The sequence below is a fragment of the Coturnix japonica genome, chromosome 8, assembly GCF_054131305.1.
Source record: "Coturnix japonica strain WE chromosome 8, WE-NBRP24, whole genome shotgun sequence".
Lineage (NCBI taxonomy): Eukaryota > Metazoa > Chordata > Aves > Galliformes > Phasianidae > Coturnix > Coturnix japonica.
The window spans coordinates 24,770,687-24,796,741 of NC_140670.1; the positions used below are offsets into that span (position 1 = coordinate 24,770,687).

At 45.8% G+C, this 26,055-nt stretch overlaps 1 protein-coding gene and 1 long non-coding RNA gene across 10 annotated transcripts in view; one reads left to right on the top strand and one right to left on the bottom strand.

Annotated features, from left to right (window-relative positions):
- Positions 1-1,464: 1,464 nt before the first annotated feature.
- Positions 1,465-10,838, bottom strand: LOC146759991 (uncharacterized). 2 transcript variants are annotated; one of them, XR_014948743.1, is made up of 3 exons: positions 10,712-10,838; positions 10,411-10,518; positions 1,465-2,250 (listed from the first exon to the last, which is right to left on the bottom strand). It is a non-coding gene; the product is annotated as an uncharacterized LOC146759991 (long non-coding RNA). The 2 variants fall into 2 exon arrangements; XR_014948744.1 differs by lacking the exon at positions 1,465-2,250 and adding an exon at positions 9,444-9,584.
- A 1,695-nt stretch (positions 10,839-12,533) lies between these two features.
- RBM20 (RNA binding motif protein 20) overlaps positions 12,534-26,055 on the top strand; it is an 87,946-nt gene continuing 74,424 nt past the window's right edge. For 2 of the 8 annotated variants that reach the window (XM_032445460.2, XM_085554706.1), the window contains exon 1: positions 12,578-12,815. In XM_032445460.2, coding sequence (XP_032301351.2) covers positions 12,793-12,815 — 23 coding nt within the window. In that variant the 5' untranslated portion in view covers positions 12,578-12,792. Of the gene's footprint in view, positions 12,816-13,107; positions 13,343-25,049; positions 25,079-26,055 lie in introns of those variants that run through there. The other 6 variants (XM_032445457.2, XM_015867389.3, XM_085554705.1 and 3 more) reach the window with 5 other exon arrangements.

Sequence of the window (26,055 nt, forward strand, 5' to 3'; positions counted from 1 at the left end):
AACATACGACTGTGGTGTAAGTAGCAGCAGGAAAACAGATATGAACCCCTATAAACCCCTATAAACAAAGGTAGCATTAGTAACTTGATCCGAGGTCTTCTGAGATTCATGGGAATTCCAGCTCTGAATTACTGAGTTTATTGGGCTTTGGATTAAGTGCGTAGATAACAAAGGACTTTATGTAGCAGCCTGCTGTGGTAAAGGTCTCTGTGGGCACGCATGGAATCCTTGGGAAGCTCTTTGTAAACATCTACATCTTTAGCATGAACGTAAAACTGACTGACTGCGGCTGGCAGCCACCATGGGGATGTATGTGTGCTCGTGCTGCTGCACTGCGAGGGGCATCTAGCAGTTGTGCCAGTCATGTTACAAAATGATGAGTCAACTTTATCAAAAATACAGGAGTGTGGAAATAGTAGGGTTTTGTTTGCTTCTAAATAGAAGGCTGCGGGTTCTTTTTGTTTACTGCCTCCATTTTGGCCTTTATAAGTACATGCAGTGCATACTGCAAAGCTGCTGTGTGTACACAGGAAGACCAGGAAATTCTATTTCATTGAAATCTGGAGTTCTCACACAAGGAAATGACTCCATCACAGAGGGCTGATAGGTGGTACAGGATATAATGAGACTTGCATTAACATCTTTGGAAGAGATGACACTGAGCTACTGGAGGGAATGATGGGATGAGATTCCATGGAGCTGACCAGCAGTGAGGAAGGTGATGTTCTCACTCAGGTTTAAGCAGATAAAACATATCTGATAACTGAGCAGCCGTAGGATGTCTGGAAGAAGATAACTGCTGGGTGTGTGCCTCGCTCCTGGCCCAAAGTGCCATTGGTGGGCACCTGAAGGATCACAGGATAAGAAATGGTAAATGTACTGCTGGGGAGCCTTGGTCCTCCACATTAATGTAGAACAGAAACAGCTTCAGTCCCTCCTGCTGGGATTTAACTTAAGAAACCCTGAACTGTCTCTTTGTATGATTTTACTGAGTGGTCTTCATTAAGGAGTAGACTTTAGCTAGATGAGGTGAGTGGTCTGCACATAAACTCATTGTGAGAGAAAGGCATTGGGGTAGGGGTGGCAGGGACTAATAGAAATGTATGTGTAAATATTTTCCCAGTTCTTCCTTCTTTTTTCTTCTTCTTCTTGAAGTGTTAATGAGTCTTTGAGATTCAGCAGCTTTTGTTCAGTTCTCAGTCTATACCACAGCACAAGAGATCTCAGTTTCAACAGCAGGGACAGACTTACGGGTTGTATGAAAATCAAACATTCCCTTCATTGTTGTTATAATGGTTCCTCTGTCTTAATAATCCCTCAAAGACCGAAACAGAAATCGGTTTGCTCCTTGTAGGGAACAGAAGTTGGGAACCATAAAATTCAGATTACTTTGAGACTTCTGTCTCTTCGACTTTACCAAATGGCAGAAAATTAGAAGACATCAAAGAATCACTGGAAAGGGGCTTATTTAATTAGAAATGTATTGGAAATCGTCACAGGTGGTTATAATGCCAGCAGCTGCTTTCAGGTCACTTTGGTGCCAAAGAGTGGCATTGTGTCTGGATAAGGGTACAAAAGCTGAAACCATGAACTGTGAAGTGGAACTCTCTGGGATATGCAGTCAGTTAATTCCACTGTCTGCACTACGTGTGTTGGGGCTCAAAATGTGCTGGAGATGATTTTGTTGGAGTAGTACCTGCACTGACATGATAAATTAATTGAACTCTCCAATTATCATAAATTAGCTTACTTTAAACCATTTGGATGAGTTATTAACACAAATAACAAACCCGCCCCTGTTTTTCTTGTTTCTCAAAGGTCTTTGAAATAACTATTTTTTTTCCCCCCTTTCAGTTTGGGGATTTAGGGAAATTACAGCTCTCTCTTGAGAGCAGAATTGGCAAAGAATTTTTCAAGTGCCCATTCAGAAATGACACGTAAGTGCGAGTTGGGTTAGAGATCACTACAACATACTTCTTCCCAAAGCCCTTCGTAGCGCTGGATTCACTCTGATCCCTCAGCTCGTCTCATCTTTCAGTCAGACCGACGTATGAAGAGCAGCGATTGGCTTTCGTATGGAACTGCAGCGTATCTTATAAGCAGGCAGTTCTGAGTTCAACTCCGCAGGATGCTTTGCTGTCGTTCTCCAGTTTACGTCCCCACGGGTGTGAGGACTTCAATAACAATTTCTATTCATGACATCAATTCCGGATCTTTTGCAGGTTTGATCAACAACTTGCAGTTACTTGTCTATGGGGGAAAAAAATGGTATGGAAATATTTTAACAATTACACATCCACTTTAGTTGTAGATATTGGAGGAGGGACTCCAAAGAAGGAAAGAAATTGCACTCAATAATCAGAAATCTGCCATCAAGCTGCCTTTGAGGTTTGCTGATAAGGCTGGTTTATCAGTCCTCTGCCACCTGATTGCAGCTATTGAATGATGTGAAAGACTTCTGGAAAGCAGACAGAGAAACGATGTCCCTAATGATGCATCAGAATTCAAGAGGCAGTGTATTTCTAAAGGATTATCAGAGGCCTTGGGCATGCAATGGGATACACGGCTGGAGGGCAAGTGCTTTCACCCCCACTAGTACCATAATCCACACAAAATGTGTTGTCCTACCCCCCTAGTTGCAGACTTTGCTGAGAAAGACAGTACAAAATCTAAGAGAAAGTTATATAGGAGTTATTGATAATTGGTCTGAAAGGCTAAATTGTTTCAGAATTTTCTTATATACTCCTTGACCTAAAATATCAGCTCTATCTGAAAGTATTTTTAAGCCAGATAAAACTTGTGGGGGTTAGCAGCTCTCCATAGTAAGACATCAACAGTATCCATGGTCCATAAATCACGCTCACTGGTGGGATCCTTACTGACGTATATCTGAGCTGACTCAGGATTTGGAACATGGGTGTTTCAGGCTTTCCACCAAGGTCAACATCCTTGTAACAACACCAGAAACTGCCCTCAGGAAAAATACTGTCACAGATGATCCGACGTAGTTTTAAGACTCAGACTGTGTTTGTAGTGGGTCTATGGGATTGCTCATCTCTTGCCTTTGTGCACAGGATGTTGTTGGTAATAAGGTTTCCGCTCAGATTCTTCTGGAATGTTCTGTGAAGATGCTGAAAAAAAAAACCAACTTCCACAAACTTATTATGCAATCTATTATGTGGAACCAGAGCAGGAGCAGCCTGTCCAGCGGGAATGGTTTTGTTTTGTATTATCCTTCCAGCAGGGCTTTACCCATGTGTACTGGAAATTACACTATTAAATGCTCCAGCATGGAAATTTAGCGTGAGGATTATCGGACTTATGTTTTCTCGGTGCATTGCAGTGCTGCTGGCACAGAGGTTCTCTGGAGATTCCACTGCAAAGGTTTTGGGACACCAATGCCTGAAATGAGGAAATCTGAGCTCTCTGCTGAGGCATAACAGCAGAGACTGTTTTCTGTATCACTCCTTCTGCGTGGCAATGCCTATTAAAACCATTGTTCTCTCTCTTTCATCAAGCACTCTGTTCAAAGCTGCCCAGCTGAACCAGAGCCCATAGTGTTGCTCCATCTTAGTAGCTTATTTTCTTAAGTGGACAGTTACAAACCTTGAATAAAAAATACTTACATCCCAATTTCTTTTAATCTTTCCCCAGATTTACATGCAAAATGCACATACCCAGACGACTGAGGTGTTTCAGATGCTGAGAGTACTGGTATCCTTTCCTGGGCTGGATCAAGGACAGTTCTCTGCCAATGAAGCAGAAGCAGCTGTGGAGCTGCTGCCTCCTGGAAGCAGAACCTCAGATGCTCGCTGCTTCCACCTGCCTTTGCAGTACAGCACAGTGCATCCAAGGTCAGCCTTTCCCATTCTCTCAGTGCGTGCACATAGATGTGAGCCCTCCTATCTAATTCCTTGGGGCTGAATCCCCACCCTGTTGCTGAGACCTGTGCAGGGGGGTGGCAGATGATTATTTTCAAAGCAGACCCCTGAGCTGTTTAGCGTTTGATGCAATTATTTAGCCATGGCTACGCTGGGTTTTACTCAGTGCTCTGATGGCACTGCTTTGTTTTTAATTCACTGCTCATTTCCCTAGCACACTCAGTGCTGTGTAGTGGAAGGCAGTTGTTCCTGGCTCCATGTGATGCCATCACTACCACGTGCTCCGGGCCTTGCCACTGGCCCGGTCCTGTGAGATGTTCATCACAGTCCAAAAATAAAACTTGTTCACAATGTGATGTATGGAATAGTCTTACAGGGGAAGGGAAGGGAGAGCTTTATTACTTGTATCACTTAACATTGGGATGCATGAAAACTGGAAAATATTACGCCATAGTAGAGCCTTTCAAATCACTGCTGGGGTTGCCAGCAGCAATTACAAAGCTTCATAATCCATTATAGAGCTTTATTTCATCCTTCCATCAGCCTTTACATGGGGAATGCCTTTCTCCTAGTGAATGTCAGTCCGTCCTGTAGTAAGAAAGGGGCTTTTTCTGAAAAACAGTTGCTCGCATTTCTGTCTGATTCTCATGGTTTGTAAACAGGTTACATTAATAAACAAATGGCCATTAAAAATAAATGGAATTCCAAGACTTGGCTACACAGACCAAGCAGTTCACTGGGATTTGTTTGAGATACAGCTATCTTCCTTCAGCCTTTCTTTGCCGAGGCTGCAATGCTGGCACAATGAAAGAATTGGTCACACCTCCTTATGGAGGTTATCCATAATTGTGTGCAAAGGACCAAGTAACAGATGTTTTGAAAGGGCTACTCAATTGTTATTGACTTAATTACGTTGTTGCCTGCACATCTTTCCAATAGTATATATATATATATATATATATATACTTCATATAAAATCTGGGGCAAACATCTTAATTGCAAACTCAATCGAGCCTCTCTCTATGAGGCTTCAATTTTGTACCATAAATATTTTTTTTGTTAGCCACTGTACTGTTTTATTTTTGCTACTTACACCAGAGATTTGTATCTCTGAATTTCGCTCTTGGAAAGTTACATTTGGACATAGATGTATGACACTTGTTGTTTGGAGTGACACGCACAAATCCCCATACACCAGAATGAAAATTCAGCCCTAATCATCAAAGGGAAGTGAGGACTAAATGAATGCATGTCATGCGTATCCAATTTCCCCACTGATCATCCAGAGAAAATAAATCACAGTGGATGTCCTTCCACTTCTTCTTCTTTGTTAAAGCGGCTCGAAGGAGCTCTGTGCTAAAGTCACCCTGGGACTCCCCAGAGAACACTAAAACAAATTAATACATGTTGATTAAATGTTTTGACCCATATTAAAGGCGCTTGAAAACGATAGGCCTAGTTTGTCATGGCAGCACTCCAGTTTTTTTTATGTACTACTGAAATCAGAGGATAAAATAAGAGGAGATCTCAACTAAAGTAATACCGATTTCATCCATTTTTAATACATCCTTTTTTGGATTGCACCCTTTGAGATATATACCAGCCTCTTGGAGATGCTTCATGTCCAGCTGTGCCAGGGTCTCCTCTCATCTTCCCACTCTGCATTAATGACAAAGTGATCCACAGAGCAGAGAGAAAATGGGGGAGGGCTGCACAGAAAGGGCTGGATTGATTAACGGCAAAATTCCAAATGTCACAGATTTCTGTGAGGTATCCAAGCCGCATTGATTTCCAATGAGTATGTGATAGCTTACAGTCCCTCATCTCTCTGAAATGTTCCCTTACACCCTAAGGCAATTTAATTTGGAAAGAATTGTTGGAAGAAATCTGATAGGTGTATAAAATGAGTGGTATAAAAAGCATGCTGTCACAGCAAAGGCAGCGCCCGGAGACTCGGAACCTGCTCAAAAGTTAATTGAAATCAATTGGAAAGACTTCTGTTGACTTAAATAAGCTTTGGATGAGCCCTTGGGAGAGCTGCTTTCAATACTCAGATTTGCTGCAAATGTCTTGAATGGCTCAGGGGATGTCGCTCAGGGCTGTATCCAGAACGTGGGCCAGATATTGTAAGGAGATGGCTCCAAGGGAGGGAAGCATGAAAGGCTATGTACACAGCCTCACGCTGCAGGGCTCTTTTCAGGAGTGGGTTATGAGCTGCTAATACAAACCAAACAATAACTTACATTTAACTCGTGGCTCTTGCAGTTGTAGGATGATGTCAAGACAATTTAAAAATAATTTGAAAATGAGGATGGGGCACGTAGAACAGCATCTGTGGTCAGACTAGCTTGGATTAAAATGTCAAGGGCCGCCAATCCTCGTGTTTCGGAGCACAAACTCACCACCAGCTGTAATAATGAAGCAGATACCTCAGTGGAACAATGTGTTACTGTTAAGCAATTTACAGTATCATTTACTATGAGCTGTCATGCAGCCATACCTTCCTGTGGATGCCCCCCAAGAATAGAATCACAGCATCGCAGAAACACAGAATGGTTGGGTTGGAAGGGACCTTAAAGGCCACCCAGTTCCAACCTTGCCGTAGGCTGGTTGTCACCCACCAGATCAGGTTGCCAAGGGCCTCACCTCACCCAATCTGGTCCCGAGTGCCTCAAACAAAGAAAGGAGGTCTCTCTTCCTATTTGCTCTGGGGCCTTTTGCTGTCCTTGCCTGCCCATGTTGAATCCCACATCTGGGGCAGCATTTCTGTCACAGTGCTTCATTGCAGGGGTGTTGGGAATGAGCACTAATTATCTTGAGACTGAGAAGACTTGAGATTCCCTAACTACAGATTGCCACTGCTTTGCCACAAGGTACCCAGGAGACCCTCTCCAGAGTATGAGCATCTCTGGGATGAAAACCAGCAGATGTACTGTCAGGTAAAAGAAGCTTTTAAGGAGATGCCACATAGTGATTGCAATGTTTTCCTTTTGTAGGCTTTTGTCTACTCCCGTCCTTTCTTATGAACTGCTCTTTCTTACTACTTAAAGTTCGGCTGCCAGGCTGGATGTAGTGCTCTTGCTGAGGCCTTATTCTCTTGTTTTCTTTGGTGCTGATTACATTACGGGCAGATGAAGCTCCTGTTTGTGCAGCTCAGTTAGATGAAGGCCTCCTTTGCAACAGCACAGTATTGTTGACTCATGTTCAGCTTTGATTCTTCATTACGCTCCCCAGATCCTATTCAAAACAACTCTTATTTGCCTAGTCATTCCCCATTCTGTACTTTCCCAGGCAATATTTTCCCTTTTTAAGTGTAGGACCTGGCACCTGCTCTTGCTGAACTGATTTAAAGAGACCAGAGGAATAGTTTGAAGACCCCAAGGTTCAATCTGAAACCTTTTTCTCTGCTCTTTCCCACAGCACTTTATCCCACAAGCAGATCTCAAATTTGTCATCTATTCTGTCACCTGGCCCATCCAATAACGGAATGCAGAACAAAAAAGGAAAAAATCAAGTGTTATTATTCACCACCCATCCCAGGAGTCTTAGGAAGCTACTTTGTCATATAAAGTTCACGATGGCCACTTTTTCCACCATAATTGTCTGTCTTTCAAGATTGCATTTTGATTTTTCCATCCCTATGGTAATCACCTACAAAATATATTTCCATAATCCCACAGAGATGCTGCAGATGCCCAATAGGAACCTGACTTCAAAAGCCCCTTTATCCTTTCTAAAGCGGAAGGACCTGGCAACAGGTTAACAGCTGTGGTAATGCAGTGAAAGAAGTCATCAATACTCAATGAAAGGCTAATTTTAGATGATCTCAAGAGGCGAGCAGCTCATTTTAGGTAGCTCCAGTTCTTTGCTTTGCTGCATTGAGTATCAATGCAAATTTCTCTGTTGACTCTTACTCTGAATACATGGGTTACAGGAGCTGAGTTAGATTCCAGGTCAGCAAGATCATGTTTTCCATTGGAAATGTTCCAGATGACAATAAATACCATCAAACAAATTCAGGCTCACCACAAATGTTGATGAAAAAGTACCTTAGGCTTCAGGGACATACAGTCCCACCTACCTTACCTTTCAACCAACACTGTTTGAAATCAGTGTAGTATCCACACATCAAACACAGCAAGGATTTAGTGCATTTGAGGTCTCCTCTTTAAGTTGCACAGCTGTCCTTGTTGCAGTAGGATGCCTATCTTTACATGGCTGCAGGTGGATTCCCCACCTATCTTGTTCACCATGGCTCCCTCAAGAAGGTCGTCTCAATGCAATGGCTGCAGGCCACTGCCCGGCATGCAGAACATTCCTGGTTTGTCTCTGGAGATCCGCAGCACAAGTGCTGACATGTAACACCACAGCTGCACAATTTGTCAGCAGAGGAGAGGCCGTGAGCTGTCTCGCTCCGTCAGGAGGCACTGCAGCCCCAGGGCTGGCACCAGCCAGGCCCTGCACCTTCCCAGGGCTATCAGAAATCAGCTCTGTAGAGCATCCTTTGCAAGTGAGAAGTCCCAGAAATAGATACCTGCCATATACCAGGACAGCGGGTGTCAGTCAATTAGTCCAGACCAGCCTTTCCAACAGGGACAGGTCTCTTAGCTCTGCTACCTTCAGTGATACGAACCTTTTCCCATTGCCCATTGCATGCCTAGCTCTCAGGACACCAAAGCACAACTCCATCAGTCACCAGACGTTTCTTATCCATAGAGATGGAGACATCAGAAAATAATTTAGTTTGGTTTGGATACCAAAATGACTTGCAGCACAATTTATTCAGGGCTCTTACAATGACAGATATTTTCCTTGGTTAGTAAAGGTCCCATTCCAGGCACTGATATTGTCAGCGTGGCCAAACAGCAGCCACAGCCACGTGAGATGTGCTGCGTTCTGATGTGGAACTACTTGGAACTACTTCAGTGTACCTTTAGAAACTAATTGTCTTCATATAACCTTTTAAAAGGCCCTACTTTGCTTTACAAATTATGCTGACCTTCAGTACCTGCTGGATGGTACTCATTGCTCCTGTGAAAATCCCTATTTTTCCATGTGGAAAAAGGTGACTACTGAGGGATAGACTTTGTCTCCACTTCTGTATGCGACAATTGAGTTTGCACTCAACATAATGAAGAACTGGTATTTTAAGTCTTGAAAATTATTTCGTTTTAAAGGCTTCAAACTATTTCTAACCTAATGCAATAAAAACCTGTGAAATTACTGAAGTAATTTTTAATGTATATTAGTTATGGCTATATCCACTAATAATACAGGCCTGCTAGCAGTTAATTATTGTCTACACGTTTGAGGATGAGAGGGACAAATCCACTGTGCAAACACCCACACACAAAAATGGGTTGGGGTTCATAAATAAATACACAATTACTGTAAATTCTCTATTCTGTGAATGATAAGGGCCAGAAGGGAGGATGACTGCAAGCAGAGTGATTACGTCATGATAAGAGATGGAATATGTAACAGTAAAGGCATGGAAGGATTACTTGGGTTATTCATACGCATGTTTTGGTTATCTCAAGCCAAGACTAACAGAATGGATTTTTTTTTTAAAGCACGTTTACTCTTGGAAGTAATTTGACATTCATTTTTATGGTGGCCATCAGCCTTTCTTTGCTTGCTTTTCACTTCCTTTAAGTAGCGGGCTAACGCAGTTCAGATAGCAAACATTTGCCGTTTCTGAAGCTAGAAAGAAGCATGACACAAACCATCAATGACATAAGCCAGTATTTTGGGATCAAACAGCGTGTGTAAACATCCCAGCTATGATTGCTTGCACATTCTCATCTTTTCTAAATTTACAAGATGTGAATTGAGGATTACGCTGTCACCGGCTTGAGGTGATGAGGCAGCATGCAGCGTTTCAAAGCAAATGCAAAGGATGGCATCTATTTCTCAAACGTCACTGCAGCAGGGCTGAAATGTTGCAGCATTTACATTTAGTTAGTTGGATGCCCTGGCACTTTTGGAAGTCTCAGCTACCCATGGCTGACTGTACCCAGCTTGTCTCCAAAGGCTGCATTTCTGCACCTCGATCTGCTTGTGTATTGCAGGCACGTGGCCACCACTGCAGCAGTCAGTCCAGCATGTGAGTCTCCTCTTTCTCACTGCAGCTCTGGAACAAGGCTGTCTTTCTCAGAGTGTCATTTATGAACAACACGGTCATTTTCTGATTGTTCATAGGGTGATTATTCTGCTCCTAACCTGATATCTTCAGGCAAATGCTTTAGACAGGTGATGCTGTCCTCCTATCAGCCCCACGGCCCCATATTTTTAAGCACTAGATCTCCCTGATATTTTGATCTCAGATTATAAGGAAATTGGTTTGGGTGCTTCCAAATAGCAGATGACTTTTTTGTTCACTTGTTTGCCTATCCAGCAGCTCACAGCACTGAGCTACAGCAAGAAGAAAATAGCTGAGAAGGAGCTAGTGAGCAGTGGCACTGGCTGAAATCATTTTCAGGAGAAGCTGATAGTAAAAGCTCATAGAAGCAAAGAGCGACTTACTTACCTGAGAGGCAACACTGCATGTACTCAGCACTGGAAAGTTGTGCTTCAGCTTCCAGCTCCTCTGTCCAAACCATGACTGGAGAGAACAGGCAGACACGAACAACCAGCTCTGGAAATAGAGATTGATGTCCTTGAAGAAAAAATAGTGTTTTAATGATCTGCTAGTGTTTAATTATCAGCCCATTTTTCATCCTTCCCCCCCCTTCGGAGTTTGTGGGTACTTTCCTTCATTAGTTTAGAAAGTGAATTGAAAGAGTGCTTTCCCGCCTGCCCCCACCGTGCATTAAGGAGTGCGGTGTTACCATTCTTGCTAGATGAAGTCTTTTATTCCTGCAACAGGATACTTTCTGCTGCTTCAATCCTATTTCAGAGCTGATGTCTTATTCTTCACGAAATCATGTTTGTCATTTCACAATGATGTTATTGCCGCTTGCAGTACCTTTGTAACACTCTCGCTTCAAAACATTTTAGTAACATTAGTTTAAACATCTATTTTTGTTTCAGTTACAGCAAAACAAAGAAGCAAAGCAGAATCTATTCTCTGTTATTTCTGGGTTCGTTACCCACGTTGTGAATAAGCCACGCTATGCACGTAGCGGTGCCTACATCAGTCCTGCACTCCCAGCCTGACTGAGAGGACTCTCCTGCCAGAGCACATCACTTCTGGAAAGGACTGGGATTCTTCCAGGGTCAGCTTGGGCCCAGAAGCACTTCCATTAGCCAGGTTTTCCTTCTTTCAATGTTTCAGCTCCCCACTTCCCCTAATAACGGAGAGCTGATTGTGTTTTAATTTCACAGATGATTATGTTCAGGGTATTACATTCACAGAGGATTAAATTGCAGGTTGCAGTGAAACAGCCAGGTTCAGGCACGAACCAAAGAAAGGTCTTACTTGGACTAATGGGCACATTAAGGGAATGAAGTTATAGCTATTTTTGTTATTTGACGCTGAACTATTTGGGGACACGGTATCCTGTGTGTGCCTGCTCCATCACTTTTCTGCTTTATGGCCCCTTTCTCTTTCTCGGGTTCTGCCCACGCCTTTGTTAATCTACCCTCCTAACAAATAAATGCTCGGACTGTGAGTTCATGTGCACCAGAGCTGCTTCTGATTTATGGGAAGGCGAGCCAGAACAGCACTTAGGTCAGGATATCAGTTTTAGTGTACAAACTCCTTGTGTGATAAAATCCCCCACAAAAAGCATTGTAAAGGAGTGCCCATGGAGTCCATAGGTTATCTCCACAGGCAGAAATAACCACATTGCACATCAGGAGGAGATGAAGCCCTTGTTCAGCAGTCTGCCCTTGTTCAGTTCTACTGCCCAGCCGCTGTCCCTCCTCTCTCTTCTGGCACTGCTGCAATATTGTGAGGCTGGGACGAGGCTCAGGTAAGGGGGGGCCAGGTGTGCAAAACACCACAGTATGTTAGAGCAATAGGCACAGGCTTGACACAGGAATGAGGATTGTGCCTGCAAGAAGAGCAAACAGAGCAAACCTTTGTGAAGTTTCTGAAGCCAGCACTGAGCTCTCCCTGCTGAGCTCTTCACTGTACGCATCAAACACAGTTCATTTTTACAAGGGATGTGATATCACTGCGTGCAAAATAACACATCCTTGTGCCTATCCACAGCCGCACACGGTGCCGTGGCCGTGCTCCCACTGCCCTGCGAGCCACCAGTCGCTGCCTTTCACCTGCAGCCATTACCGGCAGCTGATGGTGGCTGTGGCTGCCTCTCCTGAGGGCTCTCCGTGCTCCAGTGACAAGGAAAAACTGCACAAAGTCCATTATTTAGTGGGCGATCGGGGGAACGGAGACCTTACTTTAAACATCACGCAACAACACTGTTTCCGTGCATCACCTCACGGCTGCCTGCGGGCTCTGACCTGCGCTCCCCTGTGTCCCGCAGAGCAGACACTGCAGCATCTCTCAGGATGCGTTTGTCGGAACCGCAAAGTGACGGTGCGTGCAAAGTGATGCACAGTAACCCGCGCTGATGGCCGGGCATCTTGAAAGGGACCTTCGGTGTTGTGTAACTATGAAGTAACCGAGCAGTTGATTCCCACCGCCTCGCAGCTGCTCAGTGCTCCCCACCTGCGCACGGAGTGTGCGCTAAACGCGAGTCGCGTATTCTCGTTTCAGGTGGTGGTGTTTTGTACTCAGGTAAGCGGCTCTGCCCGGTGCGGAGGGAGGTCCCAGCCCCTCCAGCGCCGCTCATTTCCTCGCATAAAGGTGAATTTTGGAAGCAGCCCGGCCGTCCCCGTGGTTCCTAACGCAGCGCTCTCCGACACACAGACACCTTACGGAAGAAGCACGAAGCCCTGGAAGGAAGGTGCCCAGATTCTGCTACGAGCAGCGCAACCTCCGCTCCTCGGGTCTCTCGCAATGGTCGCCCAAAGCACGAGCAGGTAAAACCTCGGTGTCCGGCTGCGGGGCCGCTCGTCCCCCGGCAGGTGCGGCCAACGGAGGGAGGCGGGGGCCGGGCGCGACGCCCAGGTGGGGCGGGCGGGGGGGGCTCCGTTTCCCGGGCGTTGCCTTGGCCGCCCCCGCCGCCCCCCCCAGCTCCACTGCGGCTCCGCGCGGCGCCGGCCGCCCCTGTCCGGTAGCGGCACCCTCCCGCAGGGCGGGCTCAGCCGCAGGGCTCCTGTCCCGCCGTCGCCAGCCCGGCGGGGTGGGTTGTTGTGGGGGGGGCGGTGGGGAGAGCGCGGTCGCCTGCGGGGCCGGTCCTCGGCCACCGTCCCTCCTCCCGCTCGGTGCCCCGCTCCTCCCGCCCGCCGCAGCGGCCTCCCCGCATGGTCCCCGCCGCTGCCATGAGCCAGGCCCCGGCCCCCCGCGGCTCCGACCGGCCGGAGAGCGATGCCCGCAGCGGAGCCCCCAGCCGGGGCCCCGGCAGAGGGATGCCGCCGCCGCCCAGCCTGCCCCAGCTCCTCCACAAGTAAGAGCCGCCCCGCGATCCGCCGGGCCGGGAGGGCAGCGCCGGGCAGAGCAGAGCAGGGCAGGGGGTCGCTTCCTTCCCCGTCGCCGGTGCCCCCCGGAGTCCGCACCGACAAGCCTGGGCGGGCAGCGCAACCGCGCCCTACAGCCGGCACCGCTCCCCTGCCGGGATAAGCTCTGTCCGTCCCTAAGCTCCGTTTTTCCCCGGGTTCTGTTTGAGCTCCGTTTCCCCCATGCTGCTGCTGCTGGGCTCCTGGGGCTCGGCGCCGCTCGGGGAAGTTCCCTGCGCCGTGTTGGGGCCGCGGGCAGCGCGTCCTTGCCGGGCCTGCAGCGCTGGCATCTCTGCGCGGCTGCCCCCAAACCCGGCCTGAGTGCGGGGAGCGGCACCGAGGGGGCAGCGAGCGGTGGGTCCTGCTGGTGTTTTGCCGTTCCGTTCTCTGCCTGGACAGAGAAAAAGCAAAGAGCTTTTGCCACGCAGTGCGGTGACGCGAGGGGCACTAATGTGGGTAAACGAGAGACCGGGGTGTGCGCTCCGTGGTTCCGTGTGACGCACGAGTTTGAGCTGTGCAGATTGAGATATCTGTGCCTAATAGTCAGATTGCACTAAAAGAGGGTCTCCTACCAAGCAGCAAACCCGCGGGTGAGCGCCGGGCTGCCGGGCCCTACAGCTGTAAGGTCGCAGCCTTGCGGCGCTGTGGCTGTCCCCGTGTCCCCGTGCCCGCCGTGAGCTCTCGGCCGGCCCTGCGCTTCTCTTCGGCCGCAGCCGGTTGTGAGAGCGCTGCTTTGGGCATCGCCTCCATCGGTTTGACAATAAAAGCAGCCCCGAGCCTTAGGGGGGGAAGTGCTTTCAGTCCTGGCCTTGTTTTCTGCACACTCACATACATCCGTGTAAATGCTCTGTGTGCTTTAGCTTTGCAAAGTATTGTTTTGGGTTGGGAGTTATGCTGTCACTTATAGACATTTATGAAACTGGAGTTTTAGGGTCGCTGTGGAGTGTGGCCTGTACGGTGTGTGATGTTTGTGTTTCCTTTTATTCTTGTTTGCTTTTCTGGTGTTGTAGCTTGTCCTGTCTGTATGTTAAGCCATTCTTGTTGTCTGTGCCTTCCTGGGCATGTTTATATCCACACTCTTTATACCAAAATCACATATACAGACTGGAGAGCTTGCACTGAAACCGGAACATGGGTGAGTAGTGCTGGAGGAGCTCCATGGGAATGGCAGCACAGAGGGTTGGTGTGTATGCTCTGTGCATGCTGGCAGTCGGTTGGAAAGCCCAAACCGTGGGCTCTGACATTGGTCTTTACTCCTTAATGCTTCCCAAGGCTTTGCAGGGCTGTGTAGTGAGCTCAGGATTCATGATTAACTCATTGAACTCATGATTAATGTTATAACGTACACGCTACACACAGAGCCATCCCGTTTCTACCAGCTGAGCCCGTTATCAAACCCCAGGTGGGAAAACTTGAAATGAGCTTCTTTTTGGGCCTCTTTTGAGGGGAAAGTTATGAGATCTCCCATGCTCTGAGCGCCCTTTGCCATGGCAATGCAGCGCTGGGCGGCGAATGTGGGCTGTGTCCATCTAAGGCCCTGCAACTCGATCGTGCTGTTTTCGAACCCCGTGACATAACCTTACTTACACCGCTGTGTTTACGTTACATTTAATACATCCCCACTTTTTAATTACAAAGGCAGGCAGATTGCATCTTGCTTTACCAATACAATTTAGCATTCTGTATATGCAAGTTGGATATTTGGGGTTTGATGGCTATTATGAAGGGGTGCATTAGGGCTTGTCTTAAGGTGCTGGTGTGAATGTATGGTGTGAAGGTGCTGGGACAGGCACAGCGTGCCCAATGAAATAAGGTACTTCAGGAGGCTGAGGGCAGCGATCTGTCTGTCTCGGCACCAGATGAAGTTGTGTTTCTGTTACTGGAGAAGAAAATATTGGCCTGTTACTTATTCTTTTTAAACAAATAGTTGGCACAGTTTTGCTTTGCACCATTAAAACTTCCAGAGCCCTTCTTCCCCTACTTAGAAACTGTTACAGGTGTGAGGTGAGGAGCAGGCCAACCTTAATGAGAGGGTTGTGGTGTTGAATGTGGAAAATACTTGATGTTTTCTACAAGTTAACAGGTCTGACTGCAGTAAGGCTTTATGGAAAAGCTGGGACTGTGCACTTTGGGGTCTGACTGCCAAAAACATACGCCAGTATGAGAAATAAAGCAGAAGGCAGGGAAGGAGGGGATGACAGTGGGAGCAGTGTTGGTGAATGCTCATAACCTGATCCTGCTCTTCTGAGCAACACTTTGCGCAGTACTGGGAGGTGGTGTTACTAAATGCAACACCTCAGTGTATGGCAAATGTATCACCTATAATGGTGTCGTTGTGAGTGTGTGGGAGAGGGGAGGCTGCTGTTGGTGTGATTCATTGCTGTGCAGTGGGGCAATCGGCTGGAAGTACCTGGGAGGGGAGTGAGGGCTGGGCAAGGACTGGCAATAGGGGCCTTATGCAAAGAGTCTCTCTGCAGACATTCTGCAAGTGAACCCTGTAATTACAGGGGACCTGATTGCACTGAAATGCAATCCCTTTGTATGTTTTAGTGGCTAGCTGCCTGCTTTCAGTTCTAATGATTTGTCATGGGTAATACGTGCCCAGCAGCAACAGAGCATTTCTGCACTCCCTGTGTTGATACAGCGTGATGCATTTGTTTTACACGTTGGGTAAGGCATCCTGAAACATTGTGGAGGGGAGGGAGACACAAAGTGAAGCCACTATTTTTCTTCCAAGGGGTTTTGCCTCAGAGCTTCTGAGCTCCTCTGGAAGGAAGATGGAATTTGCAACATCTGCGCCCGAGTCGTCATCATCCTGTGCCAGGTCTGGGGGCAGAGCTCTCCTTTCCTGCAGCACTTTGGGAGGGGAAGCGTGTTGGGGGGAAAAAACAACAGCCCTTTTTAAATTACTTTCTATTTCTTTAATTTAAACCTGCTGTGACACCCCAAAGCACCTGCTTCAACATTTATTTATTTATTTAAAGCGCATCCATTTTGCGTAGGATCGAAGGTTGTTCATTTTCTCTTCTATTTTTTTTTTTTTTTTTTTTTTTTGTGTGTGCCTTTTCAACACAAGGTCTCTCAGGAGAGATAAAAAATGAATGTACTCCCCTTGTATACATTAGTCATGGCAAATAGTTTGGCATATATGGCAAAGGCAAAGCTGATACTTAACAAGGGGACGCTGGGAGAAACACTGCTTGCACTGTTTCTCTCCTCAGTGTTACTGATCCAGCCTTTCCCTACTCGGTTGCCTTTTAAAGTACATCTTCACAGTCTCAGTTGCTTTCCCTGCCTGACAGAGCCCTGAAAACTCATCTACTTACGTATAACTCATCCCTTAGATAAGGCATTACCTAAAGATCAGAGATAAATTAATTCAGTGGGTATTTTATTTTAAACAAAAATGACTGAAAGTGTCAAGTTTTTTTAATCTTAATTTTTAAAAAATATTTTTATGTAACTTGTTTTTTGTTTTTTGTTTTGTTTATTTTTTTCCGCTTTTTTCTTTATTTTAACCCAACAGCCTGTTGGGACAGGAGCTCAATGAATGCATTTGGGGGTTGAAGAGGTACAAAGAAGAGATGGGTCAGAAAAAATAAGCTAGAAGTGCCATTACTTGTGCCAGTATCTCTATGCAGTCTGGCTTTTATCATCTGCTATCAATAAACTCACAGTTGCCCAGAGATGTCAAAACTCTTTTCGATATTTCAGTGGGGGCAGAGATAACAACGAGACCGACTGTGGGGAAAAAGGAAAATAACCCGTTTTTATGAGAAGCCATGTAGTAAGTGGTTTGTGGGATGCAGCACATGGCAGTGGAACTCTGTGCTGTAATTAAGTCACCTGGATCTTGCTCTTCTGTTGGAAACTTAATCCTGCTGTTCCCATCAATGGGAAGACTGGGAAATGTGTTCTTCTGGGGCTCTTGGTTCAGCCATTGTTGGTGCCGACCTGTATGCACCCAACCGAGGTATGGTTGTGCCATGGAGATGTGCTGAAGTCTTTCCAACCCCATCTGGAGGAAAAGAAGGCAGAGGTGGGCACAGATCTTCATTCTGGAGACTTTCAGAGTGGGAGGGATTGGATCTTGAAAAGAGTATCTGTGCTTTGGAGCGGGCTGCAGGAATTTCTTTAGGTGAGAAATGGGTTTGTGTGCAAAATAGTTCTGTCCACTTTAAAATACCCCTTTGGATGGAATCCGCTCTTTCTGAGGAGCGTGCTGTCTTGGTTTATTTTTAAACTAAATCTTTCAATCATTTGCAGCTGGACACTTTATCAGACTTTATTCCCCTGAATTCCAACCTCTTGTCCCTCATTCTTCCTTGGGTTTTATAGTTGGTGTGAGGATGTAATCGCTCTGTTAGCCTCTGCCCCTCCACACCCAGCTGCTTTCTCTTTGTCACACTAATGACCCGTCACTGTGAAGCTGTCACTTTGCACAGTGGGTAAAAGCAGAAAACCTGGCCCCTTAGATTTTGGAGGTGTTTAGTATCTGCCCTATTCATTATTAATGCCTCTTGCCTGTTTAGAATAAGTGCAAAATAAAAGTCCCTATTCTGTGGCACGAAGGGGGCAAAAGTTTGTTTTGTTAAGGGATTGGTATTTGCTCCCAAACTGCTCTGTTAGCACTGAACACAAGCTTTCTGAAAGATTTCCACCTGCTTTAGTCACGCAGCTGGAGCACCCTGCCCTGCTCAGTAAGAACAGCCACAGGAGCTGCAGTTAAATCCTTCCTTCTGCACCTGGGATGGGGGAAGACCAAAGAAAGACCACGGTTCAAGCAAAGAGGGGCGAGCAAGGCACTGCAGGCCCTGACTTCTTCCCATCAATTCCATTTTGCCATGACTCATGGCTGCACAGAACAAGGCAAGATGAAAAAGCTGCTGTGGTTCAGCTCCTCTTTTCCACCCGCTCCAGGTGTCACCTACACCAGCAGCTTGGGTCAGTTACATCAAAGCAAGCCCTAAGCAACACAGCAAGGCCCTACAGAGGGATCTGGACAGGCTGGAGAGCTGGGCTGAAGTTAATGGGATGAGGTTCAACAAGACCAAATGCCGAGTCCTACACTTTGGCCACAACAACCCCAGGCAGCGCTACAGGTTTGGGGCAGAGTGGCTGGAGGATTGTGTGGAGGAAACAGACCTGGGGGTACAGATTGATGCTCGGCTGAACATGAGCCGACAGTGTGCCCAGGTGGCCAAGAAGGCCAGTGGCATCCTGGCTTGCATCAGAAACAGTGTTACTAGCAGGAACAGGGAGGTAATTGTCCCCCTGTACTCGGCACTGGTGCGGCCGCACCTTGAGTACTGTGTTCAGTTTTGGGCCCCTCACTGCAAGAAAGACATTGAGGCCCTGGAATGTGTTCAGAGGAGGATTATGAAGCTGGTGAGGGGTCTGGAGCACAGGCCTTATGAGGAGCGGCTGAGGGAGCTGGGATTGTTCAGCCTGGAGAAGAGGAGGCTCAAGGGAGACCTCATTGCTCTCTATAACTTCCTGAAGGGAGGTTGTAGTGAGCTAGGGGTCGTCCATTTCTCTCATGTAGACAGTGATAGAACTAGAGGCAATGGTTTTAAGCTGCGCCAGGGCAGATTCAGGCTGGACATTAGGAAATATTACTTCTTGGAAAGGGTAGTCAGGTATTGGAATGCACTGCCCAGGGAGGTGGTGGAGTCACCGACCATGGGAGTGTTCAAGAAATGTCTGGATGTTGTGTTGAGGGACATGATTTAACTGGGAAGTATTGGTAATGGTTGGACTGGATGATCTCCTAGGTCTTTTCCAACCTTGATAATTTTGTGATTCTGTGGTATTTAATGATGAGTGCAAAAAGACAATTATTTTTGTTGCAAGCTTGATGCTTGTATTTTTTAATGCAAACTTGTGAAATGTAACTGTAATATATCTTAATTGCACCACAAATGATGTATTTTGTCTTGTGCATCTGGGGAACTGCAGGGAAGCCAGTATGTTCGTTTTTACATGTCTGTGCTGGGAGGTGAGCAGGACTAGGATGGCACTGAGCTGTGCTTTCTTTGCCCTGGGTGTTGGTGATGCTGTGCAGTGCAGTTCTGAGCACTGTGGCTGTTTTCCTGCAGCGGGGAGATGCAGGGGTTAATGGTGTCAGTGTGGCAGGGCCGCTTCACACAGAGACTTGCAGATGTGCATCACTTGCTCTCACATCTTTTCTTATGTGTCTGTATTTGCAGGATACAGAACAGGCTAAGCATTTCTGAAAGAAAAGGGGTATGACAGGTGAAATTTCTTTTATTGAGATAATAAATACTTTCCAGTGGGCTTGTGTGTTGTGTGTGGTTGGGAAGTAGCAGTCAATTGACTGCAGTACAGCTGTAGTAAGAAGTGCTGGTTCTGCTTCTGCCAGTTAAGGTGTTCTTTCCTTGGGGGGAGTGAATTTGTTAGGTTGAGGTGTGTTCAGCTCGTTGCATTGACCAAGTTTTATGGTTCTCTTTTTCTTCTGTTTGCAGTTCTGTGGTTCTTCCACTCCTCCACACAAAAGCTCCTTGTTGTGTACAACCTACAACTCAGTGTGAGAAGGGGATCTAAAGAGAAGGTGGCACTTTGCTCCTAAAATACTGGGGAGAGCTGTGAGCAGAGTGAGGTATTTTTCTGCGCTGTGTTCTTCTTATCTCCCAAGCTCTTCCATTAACACATCTTAATGTTCACACCCTTGCTAGCTGTGTGCTCTGCACTGTCCATTTGTGCCCCACTAGTGGCACATTCTTGTAAGGTCACCTACAGCTTTCTTCTGTGGTACCAACCAACGGCCAACCATTGGGCTCTTCTCTTTACTGACCTCTTCATTCAAGGTCACTACTCTATCCTGTAGCAACTCTGCCTCTCTCTTGTGATGGCCCAAGAGATTTGCCTTAGGTTGTTCTGATAGTGTTGTGCTTGGGGTGTCACTGATGTGTCTGGGGGTGAACATATTTGTAAGTAATGCAGGAAAATGGTTGGCTGGGATGGTGCTTGTAGGTACCTCAGTCACTGCAATGGATGAACAGGTCTGTAGGGTCTGCAGTGGTATAAACACAGCAACACAAGCTCTGTTGTATTTGCATCCAAGTCATCTTTTGTCTTTTCTGTGCCATGTTGGATGTTACTTGAATGTTACCTTTTTTTTCCCAGCTCATGAAGTGCTGACTAACAGTGAGATTTAAATGCATTACCTTTGGTAGATCAGAACTTCAAAAGACAGGGCGTTGTTTCTATAGCCTATGTTTTGAAGGGTTTTGTTTTGTTTTTTTTTTCCCTTTACAAAGTATTAAAGGATTCAATTTCCTTGAAGGGGAAGAAATAGTAAAATAGAATTTTCAGGGACTAGAGATGATTAATTTCACTTTGTATAAACAGTTAACGTGTATTTGTGCAAAGTGGCACCTCTCTTGTAACAAATTCAATATCATAAGCAGCCTATCCATTTTTCTATCCATTTTGCTTGTCAGGGGTAAATAAGACTTAAATTCCTCTTTGGATATAGTGTACATACTTCGATAGTGTGCATGCTACAAACTGATCTTGCAAAGCCTTATTCATACGCATGAGGATTATATTTTGTGCATAAGGCTTTAGAGGATCAGATCCTATCACCCAAGTCTCCGTGAATATTTACTGCCTCGTTTTTCTTTGCCAGGTCACTGGGAATTTGCACAGAATCATTAAGCACAAATAGCTTTTGGTAGGGAACACCCAATATGTTACAAATCTAAGGAAATAATAAAGACAGTTTTTGTGTTCCCGCATTGGAGCTTTCCTTCTGAAAGAGAGCATGGAGCTGTGGAGCATTGGGCTGCACTCTTGTATGCTTTTTAATAGTGTCTTAGTGATAAGAGATGTTTAAAAAAAGCAGTACTGGAGTGTAAAACCTCTGAGTGGTGGCTGTAAGTAGCAGTTCAGCCTCCTTCAAGCCCCAGGCATGGCCATTTGTAGCTGTTTCTGTGCAGCATTCTGCCTCCTGTGCATGTTCCAGTACTTGGCACTGCTCTGTCATCTCCTCCGGCTCTGTAGAACAGAAGGCCCTTTTGTACCAAGAAACATGTGGAAGGGAGACTCCTCCCATGGTTCTTATTGATCCGTGTAGTATAATGGATGTTTTCTTTTTTATGTCCTTCAAAACTTTAAACCTACTCTTCGGCTCTGGTGCTTCTGTCGTTTCAGGCTGTATTGTCTGGATGTTGATAGCAGTGCTCTGACGCTGAGGACTTGATTGGCAAGTTTTAGCTGTGGGTACATTTTCACAGCTGATCCATAAATCCCCAGCAGACCATTAGGAGCTTCAGAGCAGCTCTGGCAAGCTCCCCTACAATAATTGTAGTTTTAAGTCTGTTATATTTAGTTTTCTCACCTCCTAGCGGGATGCCAGGGAGCCCTCTCTAGAAGCAAACGCTACAGTCCATGTTGTACTCCAAGCTGGCAGCTTGCACAGAGTCCAGTGTGGGAGGAGGGCTCACTGCTCATGGACAAGGCAGCGAGTACCCGGGGGTGTGAGTCGTGGCACGCAGACCCCAGCTCCATGCTGAGGCATTTCAGGAATTGGAGCAGACCTGGAGCACGTCACTTCTCACTCCTGCCGCTTGTTCCTGCTCATAGTAAGGGAGCAGGGGGTCGGGAAAGTGGCTTCTTCAAGCTTAGACATGACAGAGTTGTATGTAGCTCTGAGACAGACAGCTCTTAATTTAAGATCTCTGAGGTAATTTTACTTACTTAGCTGCAGCAAAGCTGGCAGTTCTGGGAGTGACCGTATCTCTAAGAAAAGAACTCTTTTCTCCAACATGGGCAGCAGCAGGGAGAGCAGCAGTGTTTCTTTTGTGCATTGGGACTGTGGTTGTGATGTCAGTGCAGCAGCTGGAGCCTGGCTTGGAGACCACGTCCACTTCAGGTTCATTACTTTATCACCACATATTAGAAACAGTGCCATGGGGACTGAATTGTGTTTTTGTGATGCTCTGGAGGATGCCTCTTATGCAGCCTAATAAAGTCAGAGGAGAGGTTTCTGTTGCTTTGGATTTGGATACAGCTCCATGGGCTCTGGCAACAAGCTCTAGTTTGGCTGATTGTTTGGGCAATTAATGAAAACTGCGTACGTTTATTTTGGCAATCTCCATGTGCCAAGGATGCTTTTGTCTCTTGGTGGAGTCTGGTGTGTTACCTTGCTGAAGGGAGAAGGGGCTGTGTAGTAGGAGGGGGTGGCTATAGGCAAACTCTTCTGAATGGCTGCTGCTTCCTTTTCTAGAAAAGCCTGACAAAAATTAGTTACTGTATGATCATAAATCTCTTGATTATCTGCAATGTAAAATCAATCATTCTTACCTGAAACCGGTAATCGATTTCTTTGCACAGGTGGGTGTCAGAGAGGCGTTATCTGAGTTACATATGAAAAGGGAAGATGGAAGGATTAGTGCCAGTCTTTTAAACATGTTTTCAAATAATTCTTGTTAGAGCAAGAAAAGAAGAATTTTCATTCACATTAAAAGCTCCTTTGAGCAAGAAAGCAGAGGCTTTGTTGACTGGTGTCTTGTTAGGGTAAGTGTAGAGTAAGCAGCTATAAGTCATGATGCACAGCATGATGATCTCGTTGTACAAACATCGTGTTGTACTCAGACAACAGACAGTAAGAATAGCAGGTGACAGCCTTCCTGCAAGGAGGCATCTGTGATCAAAGGTCTTCGGTAAAAGAAACAGAGCTGGTCATCTCTTTGGTCCTTGCTTTCTAGTGCATTTGATGCAAGATGCCAAGTGGGAGATGTTGTTCCCGTGATGGGGGTTGCTGCTGATGCCCGGGCCAGTTCTGGTATGCGACACCTAAGCTAGAAATGCTAAGGGTGATAAATGAGCTCATTACATCTGTAGAAATGAAATTCAGAGCATGCTTCAGCCAGGAGGAAAGACACTGCCATTCATCTGTATCTCGTAATGGAAAAAGGTTTTGAAACAATGTGGAACATCTAATGTGGCTGGCTTAGGATTGATGTAGGCTTGTGGAAAAAGAATACAGAGGTTTTAGGATTAAAAACAAGATTCACTAGGAATACAGGGAAAAGAATGCTGTATCTTAGGCTCACCTATGTAAAGGTGCTCTGTTTTATATCAAGAACAGAATGAGTGGGTGGTGGTCAGAGGACAACAAGGACCTCCTGTGCATTTGGCCAGCTTGCTGAGATAATGGGCTGTAGATAAGAATGGCAGGGTGTGCTCACTTAGTGACTGCTGACCTGCAGGGTGTTGATGCAGACTTTAACCAGCTTGTAGTCTGTCTGCATGGCAAGTAAATTTTGGAAATGCTTACTCTGAGAGCCAGCTGGTGTGAATCAGGGACCAACATTGACACGTATAACAAATTTACAGGTGGAACCTAACAGGAAACTATAATTAAAAGGATAAGCATAATTGTATGAGGGACAGAGACATCTGAAGTCCTACTGCTAATTGTTGGTCTAAACTATGAGTGAGGGAATGCAACCATGGAAGGCAAGAGGAGAGTTTGGTAGACTTGTTTTCCCTGCAGCATCAACTCAGACTCTTATATAGACTTTTAGCTGTAAAACTACAATTTACCCTCTGCTGAGATAGCTGTCACTTTGGCAAGAACACATGGACAAAATAATCTGAGTGCTGGTTGTCCTCCAGTGCAGTTTCCACCATTCCCTGAAGGTCAGAGAAGTTCTGTGTGATGCTATTGACCAGAAAAGGGATTTCAGCCCTGCCCCACCACAGTGATTTGCCAGGCTTAAGCAGTGTTGTATGGGCTGGGAGCTGCTACTGGGGAGTGCCACTGTGTGGGATTGGCTAATTGGGGTGTTGGGAAAGTGAGAGGTGTGAGGGAGGCATATCCCAAAGAATCCATCTTTATGCAGTGGAATGTCTATGTACTTCTTTCCAACTCCTTCAAGGATGCTGGGCGTTATGCTGGTATTATGTCAAGCAGCCTCTTCCCCTCCTTACCCTTTCAGTGTAGCTTTGGTCTAGTTGATATCAACATTTTCTTTTTCATCTATTAATTAAAATAAAAATGAATTTAAAATGATATCCAGGTGCAAACTCAGTCATTTTCTTATATTGTAATGGGAGGAAAAAGTGGCCCACTTACCGTTTTAATAATTGGAAGAGAGGATCGATGGGAGATCAGAGTGTCTTTTCCCAAGTAGAATCGAACTGTGAAGCAGCCAGGGCAGCTGGGAGGATCTGCAGCTTGTGTGTATGTCTTTGAGGGTATGAATGGTTTGGAGAAACAAAATAGAATGTTTTCCTGTTTGAAAGGCTGCCTAGACTTATCGAGGGCTATGGCTGGTTATTAATAGAGCATGCTGCATTTCCTTCACATAAAGATACGAAGGGCACTTTGCTGAGGAAAAATCCTGCTGTGCCTTTCTGTCTTTGGGCCCAGCTCATCACCCAGCTAAAATTAAAAGGTGAAGTCAGGCAGTTCTTGCTCTCTATTTTTAAACTGCTTCAACATATGAATGTGAGTGTGAAATCTTTCTTTAGGCCTCTCTTAACTTAATTACCTACTTATTCAAAATATCCTCTTCTCAAATTGCTGAGCTATAATTATATTCGTCTTTTCTGTGGACTTGCAGGAAAAGTGCATGTTTTTCTTAAGCTAGTCGATGTTTGTCAGTGCCGTGCTTAACTTGTAGTTCTGTAGTTTTTACGGCAATGGAAGCTTTATGGTAAGTGCTTGATATCTGTTTGGATGTGCTAAAAAGAATAGCAAGTAAACGATGCTTTTCTGTGTCCTTTGATTTTCTTTTGGAAAAATATCATAGAGAACCCTGGCTTGAAAAAAAAAATTACACATCAAAAAAATTTTCATTTTATCTTAATAATAAGTAGTGATGTGACTGCTGAAAATATTTTGTTCCACTTTTGTTCTTTCACCTTTTGTTCTATGCAAGCTTACTTCTATTCACTTTGTTTGTATGCCCTTTCTTTTGTGTGTGTGGGGGGGAAGGAGTGATGTGACCTCAGTGCAGGACAAGCAGTGGAACTGCTTATAAACCATGGGTTTGACACACTTTTGCACTAATTGGGGTATGTGGAATTCATCTTCCTTTTTCAGTGAATCCATCAAAAATGCCTCTGTGCTGAGATCAAGTGCTCTTTGCTTGCAGAAATGATGTTCTCCAGACTCGTTTCAGCCTGCAGAGGGTGTGCTTTCCTCCTCCAAGGCATTCCCTGCGTTACCCGTAACGCATCATCCTGCTATGCTGAGAATCTGTCACTGCACTTAGAGGTACATAGGAAAAGGGCATCCGTCTGTCTGTCCCTGTGATGTATGTTCCTGAATTTCTCAGACTACTGGGTATTTGATGTGCAGGCTGTACCTGTGGGTTTCTCGTGTACCCAGAGTAGTGTTACTTCTTCAGAACTGTCCCTTTTCATGATGAGAGGGGCATATATCTTTTTTGGGACCATTGATAGCAATTTGATGGTTCAAAACAGGGAGGTGTGTGATCTGTCTTTCTCAGTGTTTGCCTGATTTCTTTGCTGTTGTCAGTAGAGCAGCTGTGCCATCAGTCATCAAGCACCAGTCTATCATGTCGGTAGTGGTCTGAAGCTAGATGAGCTGTTGGGCTGTGAGCGGTGTTACCATTGGTGTCCAAATGCTCCAGGGTTGTGAATATGGGAATCTGTACTGAGCCTTACC